The sequence below is a fragment of the Maylandia zebra genome, linkage group LG2, assembly GCF_041146795.1.
Source record: "Maylandia zebra isolate NMK-2024a linkage group LG2, Mzebra_GT3a, whole genome shotgun sequence".
NCBI classification, from domain to species: Eukaryota; Metazoa; Chordata; class Actinopteri; order Cichliformes; family Cichlidae; genus Maylandia; species Maylandia zebra.
Window position 1 is genome coordinate 10,409,035 of NC_135168.1, and position 17,780 is coordinate 10,426,814.

The following is a 17,780-nucleotide window of genomic DNA, read 5'->3' on the forward strand; positions in this document are numbered from 1 at the left end:
TCATCAGTGTTTGAGCAGTTATGATATCAGGGACAATCTAGACATGTGTGACAATACTGAACATGTCACATGACACACCTCAAACATCATGTGATCCACTCTCAGTCTGCACTTTCATTCATGACTTCAACAGGTTGAAATGAGCTTTGAAGAAACATTCAGTGAAATAAATCTTTCATGGATTCATGTGAGCAGCAGATGAACTTTGTACCAACAACATCTTCAATAACAGAGTCTGAATGAAGCTCAGGTGTTGATGCTGCTCACTGATTGGACGCTTGCTTTCAGCTCTGCTCTCAGTCTTTACTGCACAGGTGAAGGTAGAAAGTGTGACTGGATCTATAGACTGGAAACAGAGAAACATGCTGAACATTTGAAGCTTTGCAGCAGAAATGTTCATGTTACAAATACAGCAGAGCTGATCTGGGATCAGTGTGTTCACACCTGCAGCTACAACAAGGTTTCATGTCTCCACACGTCAGCATGTGAACTTTACTCTGACTCAGTCTGAGCAGTCAGACGGCATATTTTTAAAGTTAACACATCAGCACACACAGAGCTGAGCCCCTCCCACCTGTGCTGAGTTTCAGGTGGAGCCCCGCCTCCTTCCAGGAAGCAGCTCACCTGTGTGTCCGTGTTTAGTGTCCAGGTGTGGAGTGGAGCTTGTTGTTGGTGTGTGAAGAAACTGTAAGTTTGCTTTGTTTCCTCCTTTAACAGTTTGTCTTTAGGAACTTTACTGTTTGTTCAGCTCGTGTTTGATTTCTTCACACAACAAACTGTGTGTGTTTGTATTTCCGGTCTCTCCATTAAAGTCAGTGTGTAATGTTTTCCAACAAGGCCGAGTGTCTCTGCCATTTTCTGGCCTTGTGTGATCAGAGTCCGGGAATCAGACTAAACACACTGAATGTGGCCTGAGCTCAACCGGAGAGCCGCTGAGCTCCGGATGTTTTTATTTACACGCACAGCAGGAGACAGAGAGCGCACTTTGTAAATGAATACTTCGTATAGATGTGTGTTAGATACAGGCTCAACATGTCGGTCTTAAAAATACTGCGTCACAAACTGTTGGCTCCTCTCCAACAGGAAGAAGTGTTACAAAACACACGAAACTGAAACTCAACTTAGAACTACAGCTAGATCTGAAAAAAGTTAAAGTAGAAATAAAAACTGCACACACAAACTAAAACTAAATTATTGAGAATGATCAATGAAATGATTTTGTAAAACTGATTAACATTTTACAGGAAATGGCCTGTTAGTGTTGTTAGTTTGGCTAAAAAAAAGACTGAGTCACTGCTTTCAAAAAGTTCAGTTTTTATCATAAAATCTGCATTAATCTACGTCAGTCCAGCCTCTGACCCCGTAAATATATAATAAATAAAAAATCAAATATAAACTGAAACAAGTAAGCACAGTGGCACGGTGGTTAGCACTGTTGCCGCACAGCAAGAAGGTCCTGAGTTCAATTCCACCATCAGGCCGGGGTCTTTCTGTGTGGAGTTTGCATGTTCTCCCCGTGTTTGCGTGGGTTCCCTCCGGGTACTCCGGCTTCCTCCCACCGTCCAAAGACATGCAGCTTGTGGGGATAGGTTAATTGGATAATCCAAATTGCCACTAGGTGTGAGTGCGAATGGTTGTCTGTCCCTGTGTGTTGGCCCTGCGACAGACTGGCGACCTGTCCAGCGTGTACCCTGCCTCTCGCCCTATGATGGACAAGTAAACTCACCGTGGAAACTAACTGAAACTAAACAGAATTAAAAACACAAAGTGTAAAAGAAATGGAAATAAAAACTAATTAAAAATTACAAAACTACAAAACCTTGCTGTCTGTGGATATGTTTCGGGTGGAGGTTTCAGCCACCACAGACGTCTTCCTTCATTTGTCTGTAAGTCAGTGAGATCATTTAAAGATGGTTACATATCTGCCACAGTGTTAATTTAAAGTTCTCACCCTTTGTGTTCAGAGGCAGCAGGTGGAGGGACAGCAGAGGACTTTGTTTTTTAAAACAAATTTGATTCAGCAGGTCGGCCTCTGTTAAAAATATCACGAACTGTCCGCTCAGACTGTTCACACTGAAACAAAGATGGAGGATAAAACATGTTTTACATTTCTCAGACTGAACAAAAGTTACTGTATTAAGTTTAAAACACTGTTAATAAATCGGAACATTTAAAGATGCTTCAGTCACGGTTTTTATATTAATAGTAAGTCAGATGTTGAGCTTTGACGTGAAAAAAGTTTTTCTTTTTTCCTGGTGAGGAAAAAAGTTTGAAAAAAATCAGTTTTAAGTTTTATATATACATATTTGATTTGTACGGGACTCATATTTTAATACTAAAGTAAACCTTTTGTCTTCTGTCTGTACAAAATACCAGATATTAAAGTGCAGATGTTACAGATGTTTATATATTTTATTATGAAACGGAACAAATGAACAGTTTAGCACAAACAAACGTTAACATGTAGATATTGTACTAAACTGCAGTGAATATGAACTCAAACTTTGACTTTTAGAAGATTAAACTTTATAGTGACGTGTAGGAGAGCAACAGATGAACACTAACTCTGACATTTGAATACAAACGAGTGATTCTGAGCATTTTTTCTCACCTCATCATCTTATAATATATTTGCTTATTCTTCATAAACAGTAAAAAAATCAGATCAGTGGATCTATTTTACCGTTTTAATGGCAGAATGGACAGAAGTTTCATATCTCTGTGTTTATTTTTGAGGGGATCACTGTATATCAGTACTGTTATAGTTTAATATTATTTCTGTTCAACTGCTTGAGCAAAAAAGCTTAAAGTTTGAAACCAGGAGTTTCCATAGTGAGTTAAAAATATTTGCACAGCAGCTCCGAGAACTTTTATCAATATTTCTTTGAATCCTCTAAATTTCATTCATAGGTGTTGGACTGTTCATAGGTCTCAATAAAGTTTGTTTCAAAAGAAAAAGACTGACACAGACACGTCATCCGTCTGTGTTCATGTCACATGAAACTGTGGAAAATTGCTTCTTATGCTGCATTCAGGAGCACCAGTAAAACCTCGGTTCTCCAGAGATTAGAAACACTTTGGGTCACATGAATGGCGGCCATGAAAACGACATTCTTGTATCAGAACCAAGAAATGTTGATTTCTCAGGGAACATTACTGATAATTTAGAATTTAGAGAAAGACATATTTATTTTAATAAAAGCTGAACCTGCTCAGTGGAAAAACAGAAATGTGTTACGGCCCTAGCAGGGCCTCCTCCTGAAGGTGCCTGTGTGGGAGTGTCCTTCAATGGCTTCTGCCTGAGGTGCCAGCTTTCCCTTTTACACAGCTGACTCTCGTCAGTAATCAAAAGTATTTAATCCCAGGGAAAGGTGAGCTCTGGGCCAGAGTGCCATGTGAGTGGTTACAGCTAGTGAGCTGCTCTCTTTCTTTCTGGCTTACATTTTACTTTATTGACCAACGCCTGAGTTTTGTTTGTTTTCTTAAATGGTGATAGCGGCTTGTCCGTCTCATTTAGTTGAGCTACTTTAATAAAACTCTTTAATTTAACCCCTTTGCCTTCTTGTCTCCTTTTTCTGACCCGGACACTTTTTGTTACTTCTAGTGATGGGATTTCCGGCTCTTTTTAGAGCCGGCTCTTTCGGCTCGACTCACTAAAAAGAGCCGGATCTTTCGGCTCCCAACCGGCTCTTCAGGTTGTTTTGTTGCTTTAATTAATTTATTATTCACAATAATATAAAATTATGCACAAAAGGAATTACTAATGTAAAAAAAAGTGGTTTTATTTATATATGTTTATATATAAATATATGCGGTGGCCCCGAGAGACAAAACACGTACAAACTCCAAAACACATTTCTAGCATGAACTGAACTTCCAAAGCAGAGCTACTAGATCACTTAAATTACACAATTGAAAGCATGTGTGTATTGTTTGTGTATTTATACACAGGCACTCAAATATATTCAAATAATTAAAAAAAAAAGTTCATTTACCTGTTACTACCACACACCAAATCCGGTCGTTGGTACTTGCTGGCTTGTGTAGCCACAAGATAACAAAAGCTCAACACTGCGCCCAGCATCCTGGAGCACGTCTGTTGTCTTTTGTACGTGTTTTGAGTTTTTACGTGCTTCTGAGTTTTTACGTGTTTTGAGTTTTTACGTGCTTCTGAGTTTTTACGTGTTTCTGAGTTTTTACGTGTTTCTGAGTTTTTACGTGTTTCTGAGTTTGTACGTGTTTTGGAGTTTGTACGTGTTTTTACGTGTTTTGGAGTTTGTACATGCTTCAGAGTTCGTACGTGATTTGAAGTTTGTATGTGCTTTGTCTCTAGGGACCACTGTAAATATACTTTTGTTTATTCACGCCACATAAAATGTAATAAATCATATAATACAAAAATCAACTATTCACATTTCAACTTTTAACTATTTAAATTTTCAGCTGTTTCCTTTTACAAATTTAAAGTGAAAACAACACAAAACACTGCAAAACACAACACAATTAATATAAATTATAATATGAAAACAAAAAGAAGATGCACATTCTCTGTCATATGGGCCTGCATGAATCCGCACTTTCTGAATCCTTTATCATCTGCAACCGAAAATAGTTGTGGATGATTACTATACCTTTCTAATGTGACGTTGTTGTCCCTGCCTCTCTTTCTCTCTCTCTGGCTCTGTTCCTGAGTTACTGAGTGTAACTACCGCCCCTCCCCCCTCTGCCCAGCATAAAGCACAAGGCTCGCGTGCAGAGTGAAGCGGAAAAAAAGTGCGAGAGAGAGGGTGAGAGAAAGAAAAAAAAAAAAAACACGTGACGGCTCGCGATAAGGAGCCGGCTCTCGTCGTTCATGTCAAAGAGTCGGCTCTAAGAGCCATTTCGTTCGCGAACGACCCATCACTAGTTACTTCCCCCTCACCACCTAGACCCCTCAGGGGAACGTAACAAATGAGACAAGATTAAATCTGACATCACGAAGTTAAACTGTCAGAAACTCTTCTGAAAATCTGCCTCCTCCCCCCCTGTGCTAAGCTTCAGGTGGAGTCCTGCCTCCTTCCAGGACGGCTGTAAGTTTGCTTTGTTTCCTCCTATAACAGTTTGTCTTTAGGAACTTTAGGGGCTTTTTCTCTCCTCATGAACATGATGTGAGACAGAGGACAGAGCTGCTTGTGTTCTGCTTTTTTGGGTTTCCCTCAATAAGCTGCTCCCTTTATGTTCTCAGTTCTTCTGTATCTAATGTCAGCATGTGAGTCATCTTCAAACACAAGCTGAACATGTTTTCATGGTAGCATCGGTAGGATTCATGGAAAAAGCACTGATTCAGGTCACTAACCAGGTTCAGGGGGATGACTGGAGTATTTCCCAAACAGAGACATCCTGCGGGGACCTTTGTTCTCTTGTAGACTGATATTGTTTCCAATGTTTCCAATAACAAAAGAGAAAATCTGTTTGATTCACTTTTCTTTCTTTCTTTTGTAGATATAGAGATATACCTCTAGGTTAGATTTATTTCTCTGAACCTCCACAGCTGCAGGTGGAGGAGATGGTGTCTCCATCAGCAGATTCAGTGGAAAGGCCGGACTTAAAGGAGGCTTCAAAAGGCTTCCAGACAGGATGAACTGGGCTAAGTGACAGAGAGGATAGAAAGGATTGTTTTGAACTTTGAATCATATAAAATCATTCCTGTAGTCCCAGAATAAAAACATTGTAACATTTGAATGTCACAGCATATCTGAGTGAAGAATAAGTCAGTGTCTTTAGCTTGTATAAAACAGCCTCAATTCACCAAAGACATCTTGCTTAACTATAGCTGAGAGCCAATAAGCAGATTTTTAGAGCCCAGGGCCCTATTTCAGGAAGCCGGTTTAGAAAACTCAGAGTGAAAAACGATACTCAGGGTTGAGTAACCCCGAACTGTCCAACTCGGAATATTCGGTTTCAGAAAGGCTGATAACAAGTAGTTCAATCAACGCGGAGTTGCTTTAACCCCAAGTTAAGCGCGCGCACGAGGATACATAAAGCCCTGATTAGTGGAGCACAGATTAAGCGAGTCACCATGGAGACGGAGGGAAAGAAGGCGCGGTCAATGTATTTCACAGCGCTTGACGCCGAAATTCTGATGGCAGCATATGCCGATAACATGCAAATTTTGCAAAAAAAAGTAACACAGCCTCAGCTGCAAAAGAAAGGGAGCATGCATGGCAAAACATAGCCGACAGAGTCAATGCGTGAGTGTTAATGTAAACATTGATCTAGGGATTTCCACCCATTTAACACGTTATTTTATTATATTTCATTTTGTATTTTATACATTTTATTTCGTGACATGATGTGAGCACAAGTGCAACCCAACAGGCCCCAAACGTTCCTGGCAGCAAGTAAAAATGAAATATAAAAATATAGTCCAAACAGGTAAGGTGTAATTGTATTATGAGCCATAGTGCTTGGTCTGTTTGTCCCATGTAAATCAATTGCAGTTAGAGGCTACATTAACTTTCTTTCTGTAAGCACTTATTGAAATTATCTGAGCACATTACAAGTACATATTTGCTTACTCTGTATGCTCAAATGTGACCCGTTATAGCCAACAGAAAAAAAGCGGAGGCCCGAAAAACAGGTGGGGGTCCTCCACCACCACCACTCACAGAGCCTGGCCACTTGGCTTCCACATTTGTCATAATGTTGGCAGCATCACATATGATCTTCACAGTGCAGAGAACACAAATTAGCATCCATTACTATGATGAAATAATTTGTTAGTTTGAAATGCTACAGGGAACTATGTACCTGCACATTAATGCTGTGGAAAGACTTCCTGTTCACATAGTCTCCTTCATTTACTGAAGGAGCAATAATTGGAATGTGAGTGCCATCTGTACAGCCAATCACGCCTGGGAACCGTGAAAATAAATGTGCAATTTAAGTAGTAGTTCAAGTATCACCACATCATGAATTAAGTTTTGTTCATCCTGCTACCTGCAATTTTGTGGCATCCCTCTTTGATAAATCTTGTGGGTCTGGGACCGGGGAACACCACAGACGAGTACAGGAGACGTTTCAGTGCAACTGTAACATTCCTGACTGCCCGACAGACGGTAGCCTTGGAAACGTGCTCAGCGTCACCAATATTATACAGAAAGCTCCCGTTTGCAAAGAAACGGAGTGCGGTACAAATAATATGTAATGAACTGAGAGGATGTCCGCGATGTGTCACATGAGCAATATTAGGCCTGAGGATGTTATTCAAATAAATTATAGATTGTGCTGACAAACGGTGACGTTCACACAGAAAATCATCAGGAAATGATAAAATGTCCAAACGCGCTCTAATCACTCTCTCCCGGCGGACAGCTCTGCGGAGAATTTGGGCTTCAACATCTACTGGCTCTTCAAGGAAGGGGCACGCCATGTCTGACACTTCCTACAGTCAGGTTTCCGACACAGAGGCGGAGAACGTCAGGGTTAGTTGAAGTAAACCTGCTAGGGGGCAGGTTAGCTTCACGGAGTGTGTCGTCATAGTAACTCACTCAGGATTAATCTAAACTCGCTTTGTGAAACTGAAAACCCAGAGTTTTCGTTAACTCAGGGTATACTTACTCAGAGTTTGCATTAAAACGGCTTCCTGAAATAGGGCCCAGATCTAAAAATGTCTAAGAACAGTTGGTTCATAGACTCTTGGTCTGAGGAACAGAATATAACAACACACTACTTAATCTAGTGAGTAACTTAGTAATGTACTGCAGTACTTTTAAGAAAAGCAAGAAGAAGAACCCGAACAGAGCAAATCAGCATGTGAACTTTACCCTGACTCAGTCTGAGCAGTCAGACGGCTTTTTTTTTTTTTTTTTTGGAGTAACACATAAAGGTGTGACACACACACTTAAATCCAATCTGAAGTGAGACTCAAAGTTCAGTTTGTACATAAACAGTAAAAGAAACTGCATTTACAGTATTTCACAGAACTGAGTACACTGATTTTCCTGCCTCCATCAGTCTGTGGAGGAGGTGGAGCTGCTGCTCTCACTGACACACTGACTGCAGAATGAGCTCAGCTGCTGTTCCACAGTAACTGCTGCGAGGTGGACACATCTGTTTGACCATAACAGTTACTGTGTCAACAGCTGTTGGAGGTCAGGGGTCTTTATAATTACTGCACCATACACAGCAAATTCAAAAGTGTTAAATTTTTTGGTGTTAATAGTCTCCTTGCAAAAGTAGAGTTAATTTTACTCTAAGCAGAGTCACATTCTTTTAATGTAACTCTGAGGTGTAAAATGATAGTAGTTAAAATCGAGTGTTAAAAATGAGTGTTTCTATTTCAAATCTGGAGGTGTTACAATGGAAACATTAACTCTTGACCTCTTAACTCTGAACTCCTAGAGGGGCTATGACACCAACAGAGTAAATTCACAGACTCCGCCCCCAGCACGGCTCCAATCGAAGCTGAAGTGAAGCCGTTTCAGAACATTTTGCTCTACATATTTGAGTTGTTTGCCATGCTTGGTAAGTCATTTTTTCAAAGATTGTTTCAATTGTTATTAGCTTTTACTTCTGTGGCTCTTTGGAGTTGAGACAAAGCTGTGTGAAAGGCATTAGCCATGTTGCTCGCTGATAGCATAATATTCTGTTTTAGCTAGCTGAAAGGTATTGTTTGCGGGCAAATACCACAGCCTTGAAAAAAGCTTGCATGTGAATTTTCAGTCAAACTTTTGGTCAAATACACCTAAAACAATGTCTAGAATGTGAAATGTTGGTATAATGGTGCTACTTGAAGCCTGAAAACGATCGCCCATAAAAAAAACGAGCAAACAGCAGTAGCAGACGTCCTGACTGGGTTCTACGTTAGCATAGATCCCTCCAGAGTTTTGTGCACACGGTTTAGGTAAAAATTAAAAAGGTTGAGGTTTTACATTTAGTTCAGTATTACCTGTTGCCTGTGTCTTTGTCTTTTGGGAAAATACTTTACACAAGTAATGGCTCAAAGAGGATTCCTTTTTTTTTTTAACTGTGCTGCAATTGTTTACTGGATTATTTGTGCCATTAATTACTGTCAACTAATTTTTATTCAATCTCCACACAGGATATGCTTGTGAAGATGGAATATGGGGGAGAGCAGAAGTGCGTTGAAGTTCCACAAAGGGATGAATGAAGGACATGCATATTGTATTGAAGAAATAAGTGATGAGAATGCTGTTATTTGCATTTACCATGTCAGACCTTTTGATAAACAAAATTCTAATGAAAGTGAGAACATGTATACTGTTACATCTTTCAGAAAATGTTTTGAAATTGTGGTGCACAGTTCAGAATAAATGTTTTTCAAAAACCATTGCATCTTTTTAGTAAATGTTTATTTCCAAAAGAAATTTCTAGAAGTTCAGAACAGTAAAATTCCCGCTTTTTAGAATGAATTAGAAGATAACTCTTACGTAGTTAAACTAAAATACTCTTTGAGAGTTAATATATAAACTCTTAACACCAAGTGTTAAATTATCAACTCCAGACAGATTTGGTGTTTAACACTAAATCAGAGTTAACGTACCAACTCTCCAAAAAGAGTTAAATTAACACTCTCTGGTGTGGACCCATATAGACACTTTAATAGTGTTGAAATCAAATCCGACAGTGTTAATTTGGACATGCTGGATTTGCTGTGTATGCATGCATATCTATGAAGCGCCTTGAGGTGACTTTTGTTGTGATTTGGCGCTATATAAATAAAATTGAATTGAATGTAGTGTAGAACTGAATTAAACATGCTGACGTTATCTGTTTAAAAATCCCTTCATTACAAATATTGGATCTGCTTCAACAGGAAGTAATTATGACAACAATACAAAGGTTGTTGGGTTTGATATTTAGACTGACTTAATCAGATAATGGTAAATGGCCTGTATTTGTACAGCGCTTTACTAGTCCCAAAGGACCCCAAAGCACTTTACACATCCAGTCATCCACCCATTCACACACTGGTGATGGCAGCTACATTGTAGCCACAGCCACCCTGGGGCGCACTGACAGAGGAAACATTCCACAACGTCAACACAACATCAACACAAGTACAGAAACAAACTGTCACTTCTAATTTTTCTTATTAATAGTGAATCAGTGTGTGTCAGTGAATGCATCGTGTGTGCTTCAGGCTCCATCTAGTGGCCTGATAGCAGAGCAGCTGATGGCAGCTTCCTCTGCCTCACACTGCTGTCTGACTGCATTCAGCTGACACTGAGATGAAGCAGGAAAGAAGCAGCTGATGGTAAATGGCCTGCATTTGTATAGCGCTTTACACTACATTCAGTCATTCACCCATTCACACACACATTCACACACTGGCGATGGCAAGCTACATTGTAGCCACAGCTGCCCTGGGGCACACTGACAGAGGCGAGGCTGCCGGACACTGGCGCCACCGGACCCTCTGACCACCACCAGTAGGCAAACATGGGGTTAGTATCTTGCCAAAGGATATTTGGCATGCAGCAAGGAAGCAGCCTGGGATCAAACCACCGACCTTCTGATTAGTGGCTGACCTGCTCTTCCACCTGAGCTACAGCCACCCTAAAAATATATTTGGACAGCACACATGATGGAAAGGAGGATTTCAGTTGATGCACATGAATGATTTGTGTTTCCTCTGCAGGTAGAAAGTGTGTGTGAGCTGATGTGAATCATGTGACCTGGTTTCTAGGTCACATGACAGGTCAGAGGTCCGCGACTGTAACTCAGTTCCTCCTGTTAATGTGAACTCACTGAGTGTTTGTGGTTTACCTCTCAGACTGACTGAAGATGATGATGGAGGAAGAGGAGGACAGAGCAGAGTCTGCAGGGTCCAGCTGTCCGTCTGTGAGGAGTGACCGGTCCAAAGGTCAACAGCCAGACTTCAGTGGTGAACCTGGAGCAACGAGGTCAGAGAGCTGAACTCACTGAGTAACAGAAATAATTCTGCACTGACATTATAATCAGTGTTGACTCTGGTTGATTGTCTGACTGTGTTTGTGAGCTGAGAGGAAATGAAAATGAGTTTGTAACAAAAATCAGTTTTGTCCAGTTTTCCTGTAAAAAGCTGAACTCTAATCTAAGAGGATGTTACTGACAGGAAACAGCTGCATTATCTGCAGTCTGTGTGATCACAGCTGCTTCAATCATGTTTGTGTCTGCAGAGGTCAGAGGTCACAGTCTGCAGGGTCCAGCTGTCCGTCTGTGAGGAGTGACTGGTCCAAAGGCGACGTTCCAAACTTCAGTGGTGAACCTGGAGCAACGAGGTCAGAGAGCTGTGATGACTCCTTTACATGTTTGTGTTTCCTGGATAAATATGACCTGAAACATCCTCAGATTGTTACAAAGATTCATTAAAAAGAAAAGAATGAAAGAGAAAAGATCCAAATGTTCGACTTGGTCATTTGCTGTTTGAGGACAGTGATGCTCATATCTGTGGGGAAAGTGTGACCTGAGTGGGTTCATGTTTGTCTTTAAAGAACAGAGCTGCTCTGATTCTCTTTGTGTCTGATCTGTTAAACAGTCTGAGAGGTCACACAGAGACCCAGCAGCTAAAGCCTGGATCATACTGGCTGCTGTTACTCCATCAGGACAACACTGAACCACAGTGGTGTGGATGTAGTGGATAAATCCCACCATACTGATGCTCAGAGTTAACCACAGGGAACAAAACCAGATGTTACCTTCAGATTGTGACCTTTGGAGTGGACGATGCAGATTTCAATAGAGAATAAATGTTGTTTTTCAGCTGTGAAGAAAGAATCGAATTTTCTGAACTTAAGAATTTATGATGCTGGAAACAACATGGAGACTATAACACAACATTTCCACTGTGTTCATAGAATGAATGTAAAACTGTCAGACATTCATTAAATATGCAAAATGTCTACAGAAGCATCAGAGGGTCAGACGTGAAGCACTCAGTGATTTTGATCAAATGACTCATCAGTTATTGATCTGTACTACACTGATCTACCACGTTAGTAAAGCTGGTGTTCTGGTGGTGGAGGGAGACTCGGATCATGTTCTGGTTTTGGAGCAGTGATCTGCTGATGGTTCAGTTTGATGAGCTTCTTCAAAATCATCCCTGACATCACCACTGAAAGGACGTCCATGAAAACAGACTGAAAATTACTGATATGTTCACAATCTGAGAGTTTAAAACTTGACAGACTTGATTCAGATGAAGTTATTTGAGCAGAAACTCCTGGATCTTTATCCTGTGTTGATCTAATCCTTCATGGTTCCTCCACAGAGTGGACCAGCAGAGCTCAGAGGTTCCCAGTGGTCAGTCTGCCCAGCAGCATCAAACACAGCTGGACTCCATATTTATGGTCTGTACATGTACAACAACTACTGTTACATCTGTTCTGTTCACAGTCATCTCCATGCTGCTCTTTGTAGACCAGTGGATCGTCAGTGTGTCCAATATGGATCTGATGTTTGGCTCCATGATTTCAGTCTGATTGGCTCATTCATAAATATTCTGTTCCAGCTGCTGGAGGACAACATCATCACTTTTGTGAAGAACGAGCTGAAGAAGATCCAGAAGGTTCTGAGTCCAGATTACCCAGAATGCTTTGAGAGTCAGAGGAGCAGCAGCAGAGAGGCATTTGTGAAGATCACAGTGGACTTCCTGAGGAGAATGAAGCAGGAGGAGCTGGCTGACCGTCTGCAGAGCAGTAAGAGGATTTATCTAAAGATTTAAGCTGCTGGATAAATGAACATTTTCCAGAGATGGAAGATGGAACAACATGTTTTAAAGATTAGTTCTTTTTGGAATTGAGTGTTTATTTTTCTCCTCATTCAGAACTTCAAGCTGCAGTTTGTCATCGTAACCTTAAATCCACCCTGAAGAAGAAGTTCCAGTGTGTGTTTGAGGGCATCGCTAAAGCAGGAAGCCCAACCCTCCTGAATCAAATCTACACAGAGCTCTACATCACAGAGGGAGGGACTGCAGAGGTCAATGATGAACATGAGGTCAGACAGATTGAAACAGCATCCAGGAAACCAGACAGACCTGAAACAACCATCAGACAAGAAGACATCTTTAAAGCCTCACCTGGAAGAGATGAACCAATCAGAACAGTGCTGACAAAGGGAGTGGCTGGCATTGGGAAAACAGTCTTAACACAGAAATACAGCCTGGACTGGGCTGAAGACAAAGCCAACCAGGACATCCAGTTCATATTTCCATTCACTTTCAGAGAGCTGAATGTGCTGAAAGAGGAAAAGTTCAGCTTGGTGGGACTTGTTCATCACTTCTTTACTGAAACCAAAGAAGCAGGAATCTGCAGCTTTGAAGACTTCCAGGTTGTGTTCATCTTTGATGGTCTGGATGAGTGTCGACTTCCTCTGGACTTCCACAAAACTACAATCCTAACTGACCCTAGAAAGTCCACCTCAGTGGATGTGCTGCTGATAAACCTCATCAGGGGGAAACTGCTTCCCTCTGCTCGCCTCTGGATAACCACACGACCTGCAGCAGCCAATCAGATCCCTCCTGACTGTGTTGGCATGGTGACAGAGGTCAGAGGGTTCACTGACCCACAGAAGGAGGAGTACTTCAGGAAGAGATTCAGAGATGAGGAGCAGGCCAGCAGGATCATCTCCCACATCAAGACATCACGAAGCCTCCACATCATGTGTCACATCCCAGTCTTCTGCTGGATCACTGCTACAGTTCTGGAGGATGTGCTGGAAACCAGAGAGGGAGGACAGCTGCCCAAGACCCTGACTGAGATGTACATCCACTTCCTGGTGGTTCAGGCCAAAGTGAAGAAGGTCAAGTATGATGGAGGAGCTGAGACAGATCCACACTGGAGTCCAGAGAGCAGGAAGATGATGGAGTCTCTGGGAAAACTGTCTTTTGATCAGCTGCAGAAAGGAAACCTGATCTTCTATGAATCAGACCTGACAGAGTGTGGCATCGATATCAGAGCAGCCTCAGTGTTCTCAGGAGTGTTCACACAGATCTTTAAAGAGGAGAGAGGACTGTACCAGGACAAGGTGTTCTGCTTCATCCATCTGAGTGTTCAGGAGTTTCTGGCTGCTCTTCATGTCCATCTGACCTTCAGCAACTCTGGACTCAATCTGCTGGAAGAACAACAGAGAATCTCGATGTTGTCTAAGTTAATTAGCAAACCAAACCTACAATCTCTCCACCAGAGTGCTGTGACCAAGGCCTTACAGAGTCCAAATGGACACCTGGACTTGTTCCTCCGCTTCCTCCTGGGTCTTTCACTGCAGACCAATCAGACTCTCCTACGAGGTCTGATGTCACAGACAGGAAGTAGCTCACAGACCAATCAGGAAACAGTCCAGTATATCAAGAAGAAGCTCAGTGAGAATCTGTCTGCAGAGAAAAGCATCAATCTGTTTCACTGTCTGAATGAACTGAATGATCGTTCTCTAGTGGAGGAGATCCAACAGTCCCTGAGATCAGGACGTCTCTCCACAGGTGAACTGTCTCCTGCTCAGTGGTCAGCTCTGGTCTTCATCTTACTGTCATCAGAAGAAGATCTGGATGTGTTTGACCTGAAGAAATACTCTGCTTCAGAGGAGGCTCTTCTGAGGCTGCTGCCAGTGGTCAAAGCCTCCAACAAAGCTCTGTGAGTACATTTGTACTCATGTCTTTACTTTTAACATCCAACTGTGTCAGTAATTTATTTCACCAGGCTTTCTGTCTTTGTATGAATTTGTATCCTAAAGTTTTGGGATTTCTCCAATACAACTGTGACCTCTTTGATGCCTCCAGAACTCGAGACGCTGGATTCACCATAAACTCTGATCATCACTGCTGCTGTTATGTTATCAGTCTTTGTTTAAACACTTAGGCTGCATGTGCCTGATGTTGTGATACTTTATATTCACATGCATGCTCCTAGATACATTTCTACTGCAGGTCTATTTTAGTCACAAATGTTGGTGAAACACTTGCTTTTACATGCATGGTGGGTCCTGCATTAAAGAAAGCATTTGAATTACTCAGTGAATCCTGGCAGCCAGAGAAACATCCTTAGTTCCACTTTAAACTAAACTCTGCTTCGGTCTTCCACAGTGTGTTTGTTGTTTCTTTGTTGTTGTTGGCCTGCTCTCTCCTCTCACTCCAATCTGGTTGCAGCAGATGTTTGTCCCTCCCTGAACCTGCAGACTTGGGTGCAGCACCTCAGTTCATCTTCAGTCTGAAACCAGCTGTTGTAGCTATATCCCCTCAAGCACAGCTTCCCTGGTCATCTCTGCTGTGGTTGCTATAAAATTTAATCTTGATTTTAAAAAAAAGATCAAAAAACCTCAAGTCAGACTTGATGCCATTTGTTGGCAGCATGGTGCCTGTTTGTCTTTGATGATAAACTGCAGCACAGTCTAAAGCAAACCTTCGGACTTTATTGACTTTATGCATGTATATATTCTTCCTGTTCACCTTGGACACACAGCAGCTCTCTGTTTGTTGTGATTGGATCTAGAACAGCCAACATATCCTAATCTAGATGATTTCTAAGGTGGTATCTGGGACGAAAAGTTAAAAATCAGCTGGATGGCCTGTACCATATGATGGCCTTGGTTGCACCACATTGATAGCCATGCAGGGTGGTTCACTCCTTGGGCAAGAAGACCGAGGAGTGAGCCACCCTTGGTCAAAGCTTGGTCATTCAAGCTCACTGTTTTCCCCTTGTTGGTTGATGATAGTATTTTTTTTACCTGACTTATAGTCATCATTGTCTTCAAATTAACTCACACACTGCTGACTGCTGTAGCTTACCTGGCTGAGCAGGTGACCCATGCACTGAAGGTTAGAGTCGTGACTCCAGGGCCTGGTTTGAGTCTGCCCAAGACCATTTCCTGTGTTATTCTCCTCACTTCTCCCTCCCTTCCTGTCTTCTTTGTCCTATACAGTGAAGACAAAAGGCCTCAAGTTGTGAAAACTCTTTCCCCTTCATCAGCTTCCATCTCTCTCATCTAAAATCACCAGTATTCTCTGAGTAGAGAATCTTTTCACAATCTTGAATGATAAGGATCCAAGTGGGTAAAGTTATTTATTTGTTGTGTTCCTATTTGCAGCTGGGATAGATTAAGAAAAACTATCGGCTGCCCAAATTACATCCAGTTTAGAAGACAAACATTGAGTGAAGTGTTTGTTTCATCATCCTTCACAACTCATCAACCAGGTGTCACAAACTGCAGCAGAACAGTACAAAGCATGTCATACTGGATGGCTGCAACAACCAGAGTTTTACCTACCTTTGGTATTTCGTGACAGCATGAGCGTAATATTTACTGAACAGAGTCGTCTTCTGTAATCTTTTCAGATTCAGATTCAGAACACTGTATTTATTTTCAAGGGGCAATTAGGATACTGACCTTGCCAACCATACATACAATACACAAACATCATATTGGGGAGACGGGTCAGGCTAGGTAGCTGGCCGGTCAGCCGCTAGAGCAGCGACCCAGAACCGAACAGCAGAAAATGCACAACATCAGGAAAGATGAGGAGACAAAAGAACTCCTCCCAGACTGAGCTCCAACAGGGAGATCAGTTTGAGAACAGACAAAAAAAATGACCTTAGCGCAGAGCACATGAAAACTCTTAATGCGCCATAGAAACACATGACAAGCAACAGGGATGGGTAAAAGGTGAGAGACAGCCGGTGTAGACAGCGCATCCGGGCCTGCAGCATTTGCGCTGGTCCCCTCGACCCACCGTCTGCACCGGGAGGGGATAAGCATGCTTAGGATGGGAAGGAACAGTCTAAACACCGTCTGTTATCAGGGTGAGATTTGTTCAGCTCCAGCCTTGAGACCACAGCTGGCGCCGGTATGTTAGCCGCATGAGATGATGGTGGCTTTCTTTGGTGCGAACAACTGCATGTCAATTTCACAACTGATCTAACAGTCCGTCACTCGTCTCTCAATCTCCCGTTGGAGAGCCACGAGCTTCTCCGAGAGGTTATGGGTTTTGCGCTCAAAGAGCAAAGTCTGAGAACTCACGACCACCATGAGCTTCTTCAAGATCTTATCCGTGCTGCGTTCAATGAGCCCATTTTGAGAAGTCACGACCCGTCCCATTGTTTCAGTCACAGCGGGCAGCCTTGTGGGTTTTGAACAGCTGATTCCGCTTTCTTTAATCTTCAATAAGCCAGGGCCAAGCCAGCTCAGATCAGCAAGAACCCTTTGCTGCTGTGAATGTCCGTGCTGCTAGCTGCAAAGAAGCAATTATCTCTGCCATCCCAAAAGAAAACAAGGATAAATTAGAATGTGCGTCATATAGACCAATATCTGTTCTTAATACAGATTACAAGCTGTTTACATCTATCATGGCTCGACGATTAGAAAAGTTCTTACCTAATCTAATTCATAACGATCAAACAGGTTTTATTCGAGAGCGCCAAATACAAGATGTACGACGGACATTACAAATTATTAATCATATTCAAAAGAATAAAATAGAAGCAATGGTAATCAGTATCGATGCAGAAAAATCATTCGATTCAGTTAATTGGAACTTTCTTTACCGAGTCTTGCATACATTTGGCTTTCACGAAAATATAATTAAGACAATACAGGCACTTTATGATAACCCTACGGCAAGGATTAAAATTAATGGCTACCTATCAAATAGTATTAAGCTGCAAAGAGGAACAAGGCAGGGCTGTGCGTGCTCACCATTATTATTTGCGTTATATCTGGAACCATTGGCTCAATATATAAGACAAAATAAAGAAGTAGAAGGTATTAATATCCATGAAAAGGAGCATAAATTAGCCTGCTATGCAGATGAT

The 17,780-nt window shown here is 41.7% G+C and overlaps 1 protein-coding gene across 1 annotated transcript; it reads left to right on the forward strand.

Moving 5' to 3' along the window:
- Window positions 1-598: 598 nt before the first annotated feature.
- Window positions 599-15,204, forward strand: LOC112432487 (protein NLRC3-like). The gene is made up of 6 exons (XM_076876786.1): window positions 599-687; window positions 10,778-10,907; window positions 11,163-11,264; window positions 12,254-12,332; window positions 12,494-12,680; window positions 12,809-15,204. The coding sequence occupies exons 2-6, from the start codon at window positions 10,789-10,791 to the stop codon at window positions 14,611-14,613; spliced, it is 2,292 nt and encodes a 763-aa protein (XP_076732901.1). The 5' UTR covers window positions 599-687; window positions 10,778-10,788; the 3' UTR covers window positions 14,614-15,204.
- Window positions 15,205-17,780: the final 2,576 nt, after the last annotated feature.

Coding starts and splice junctions, on each gene's coding strand:
- LOC112432487 (XM_076876786.1), top strand. CDS start 10,789: ATGATGATGGAGGAAGAGGAGGACAGAGCAGAGTCTGCAGGGTCCAGC. Junction 10,908..11,162: donor GGTGAACCTGGAGCAACGAG/GTCAGAGAGCTG, acceptor TTGTGTCTGCAG/AGGTCAGAGGTCACAGTCTG. Junction 12,333..12,493: donor AGCTGGACTCCATATTTATG/GTCTGTACATGT, acceptor ATTCTGTTCCAG/CTGCTGGAGGACAACATCAT.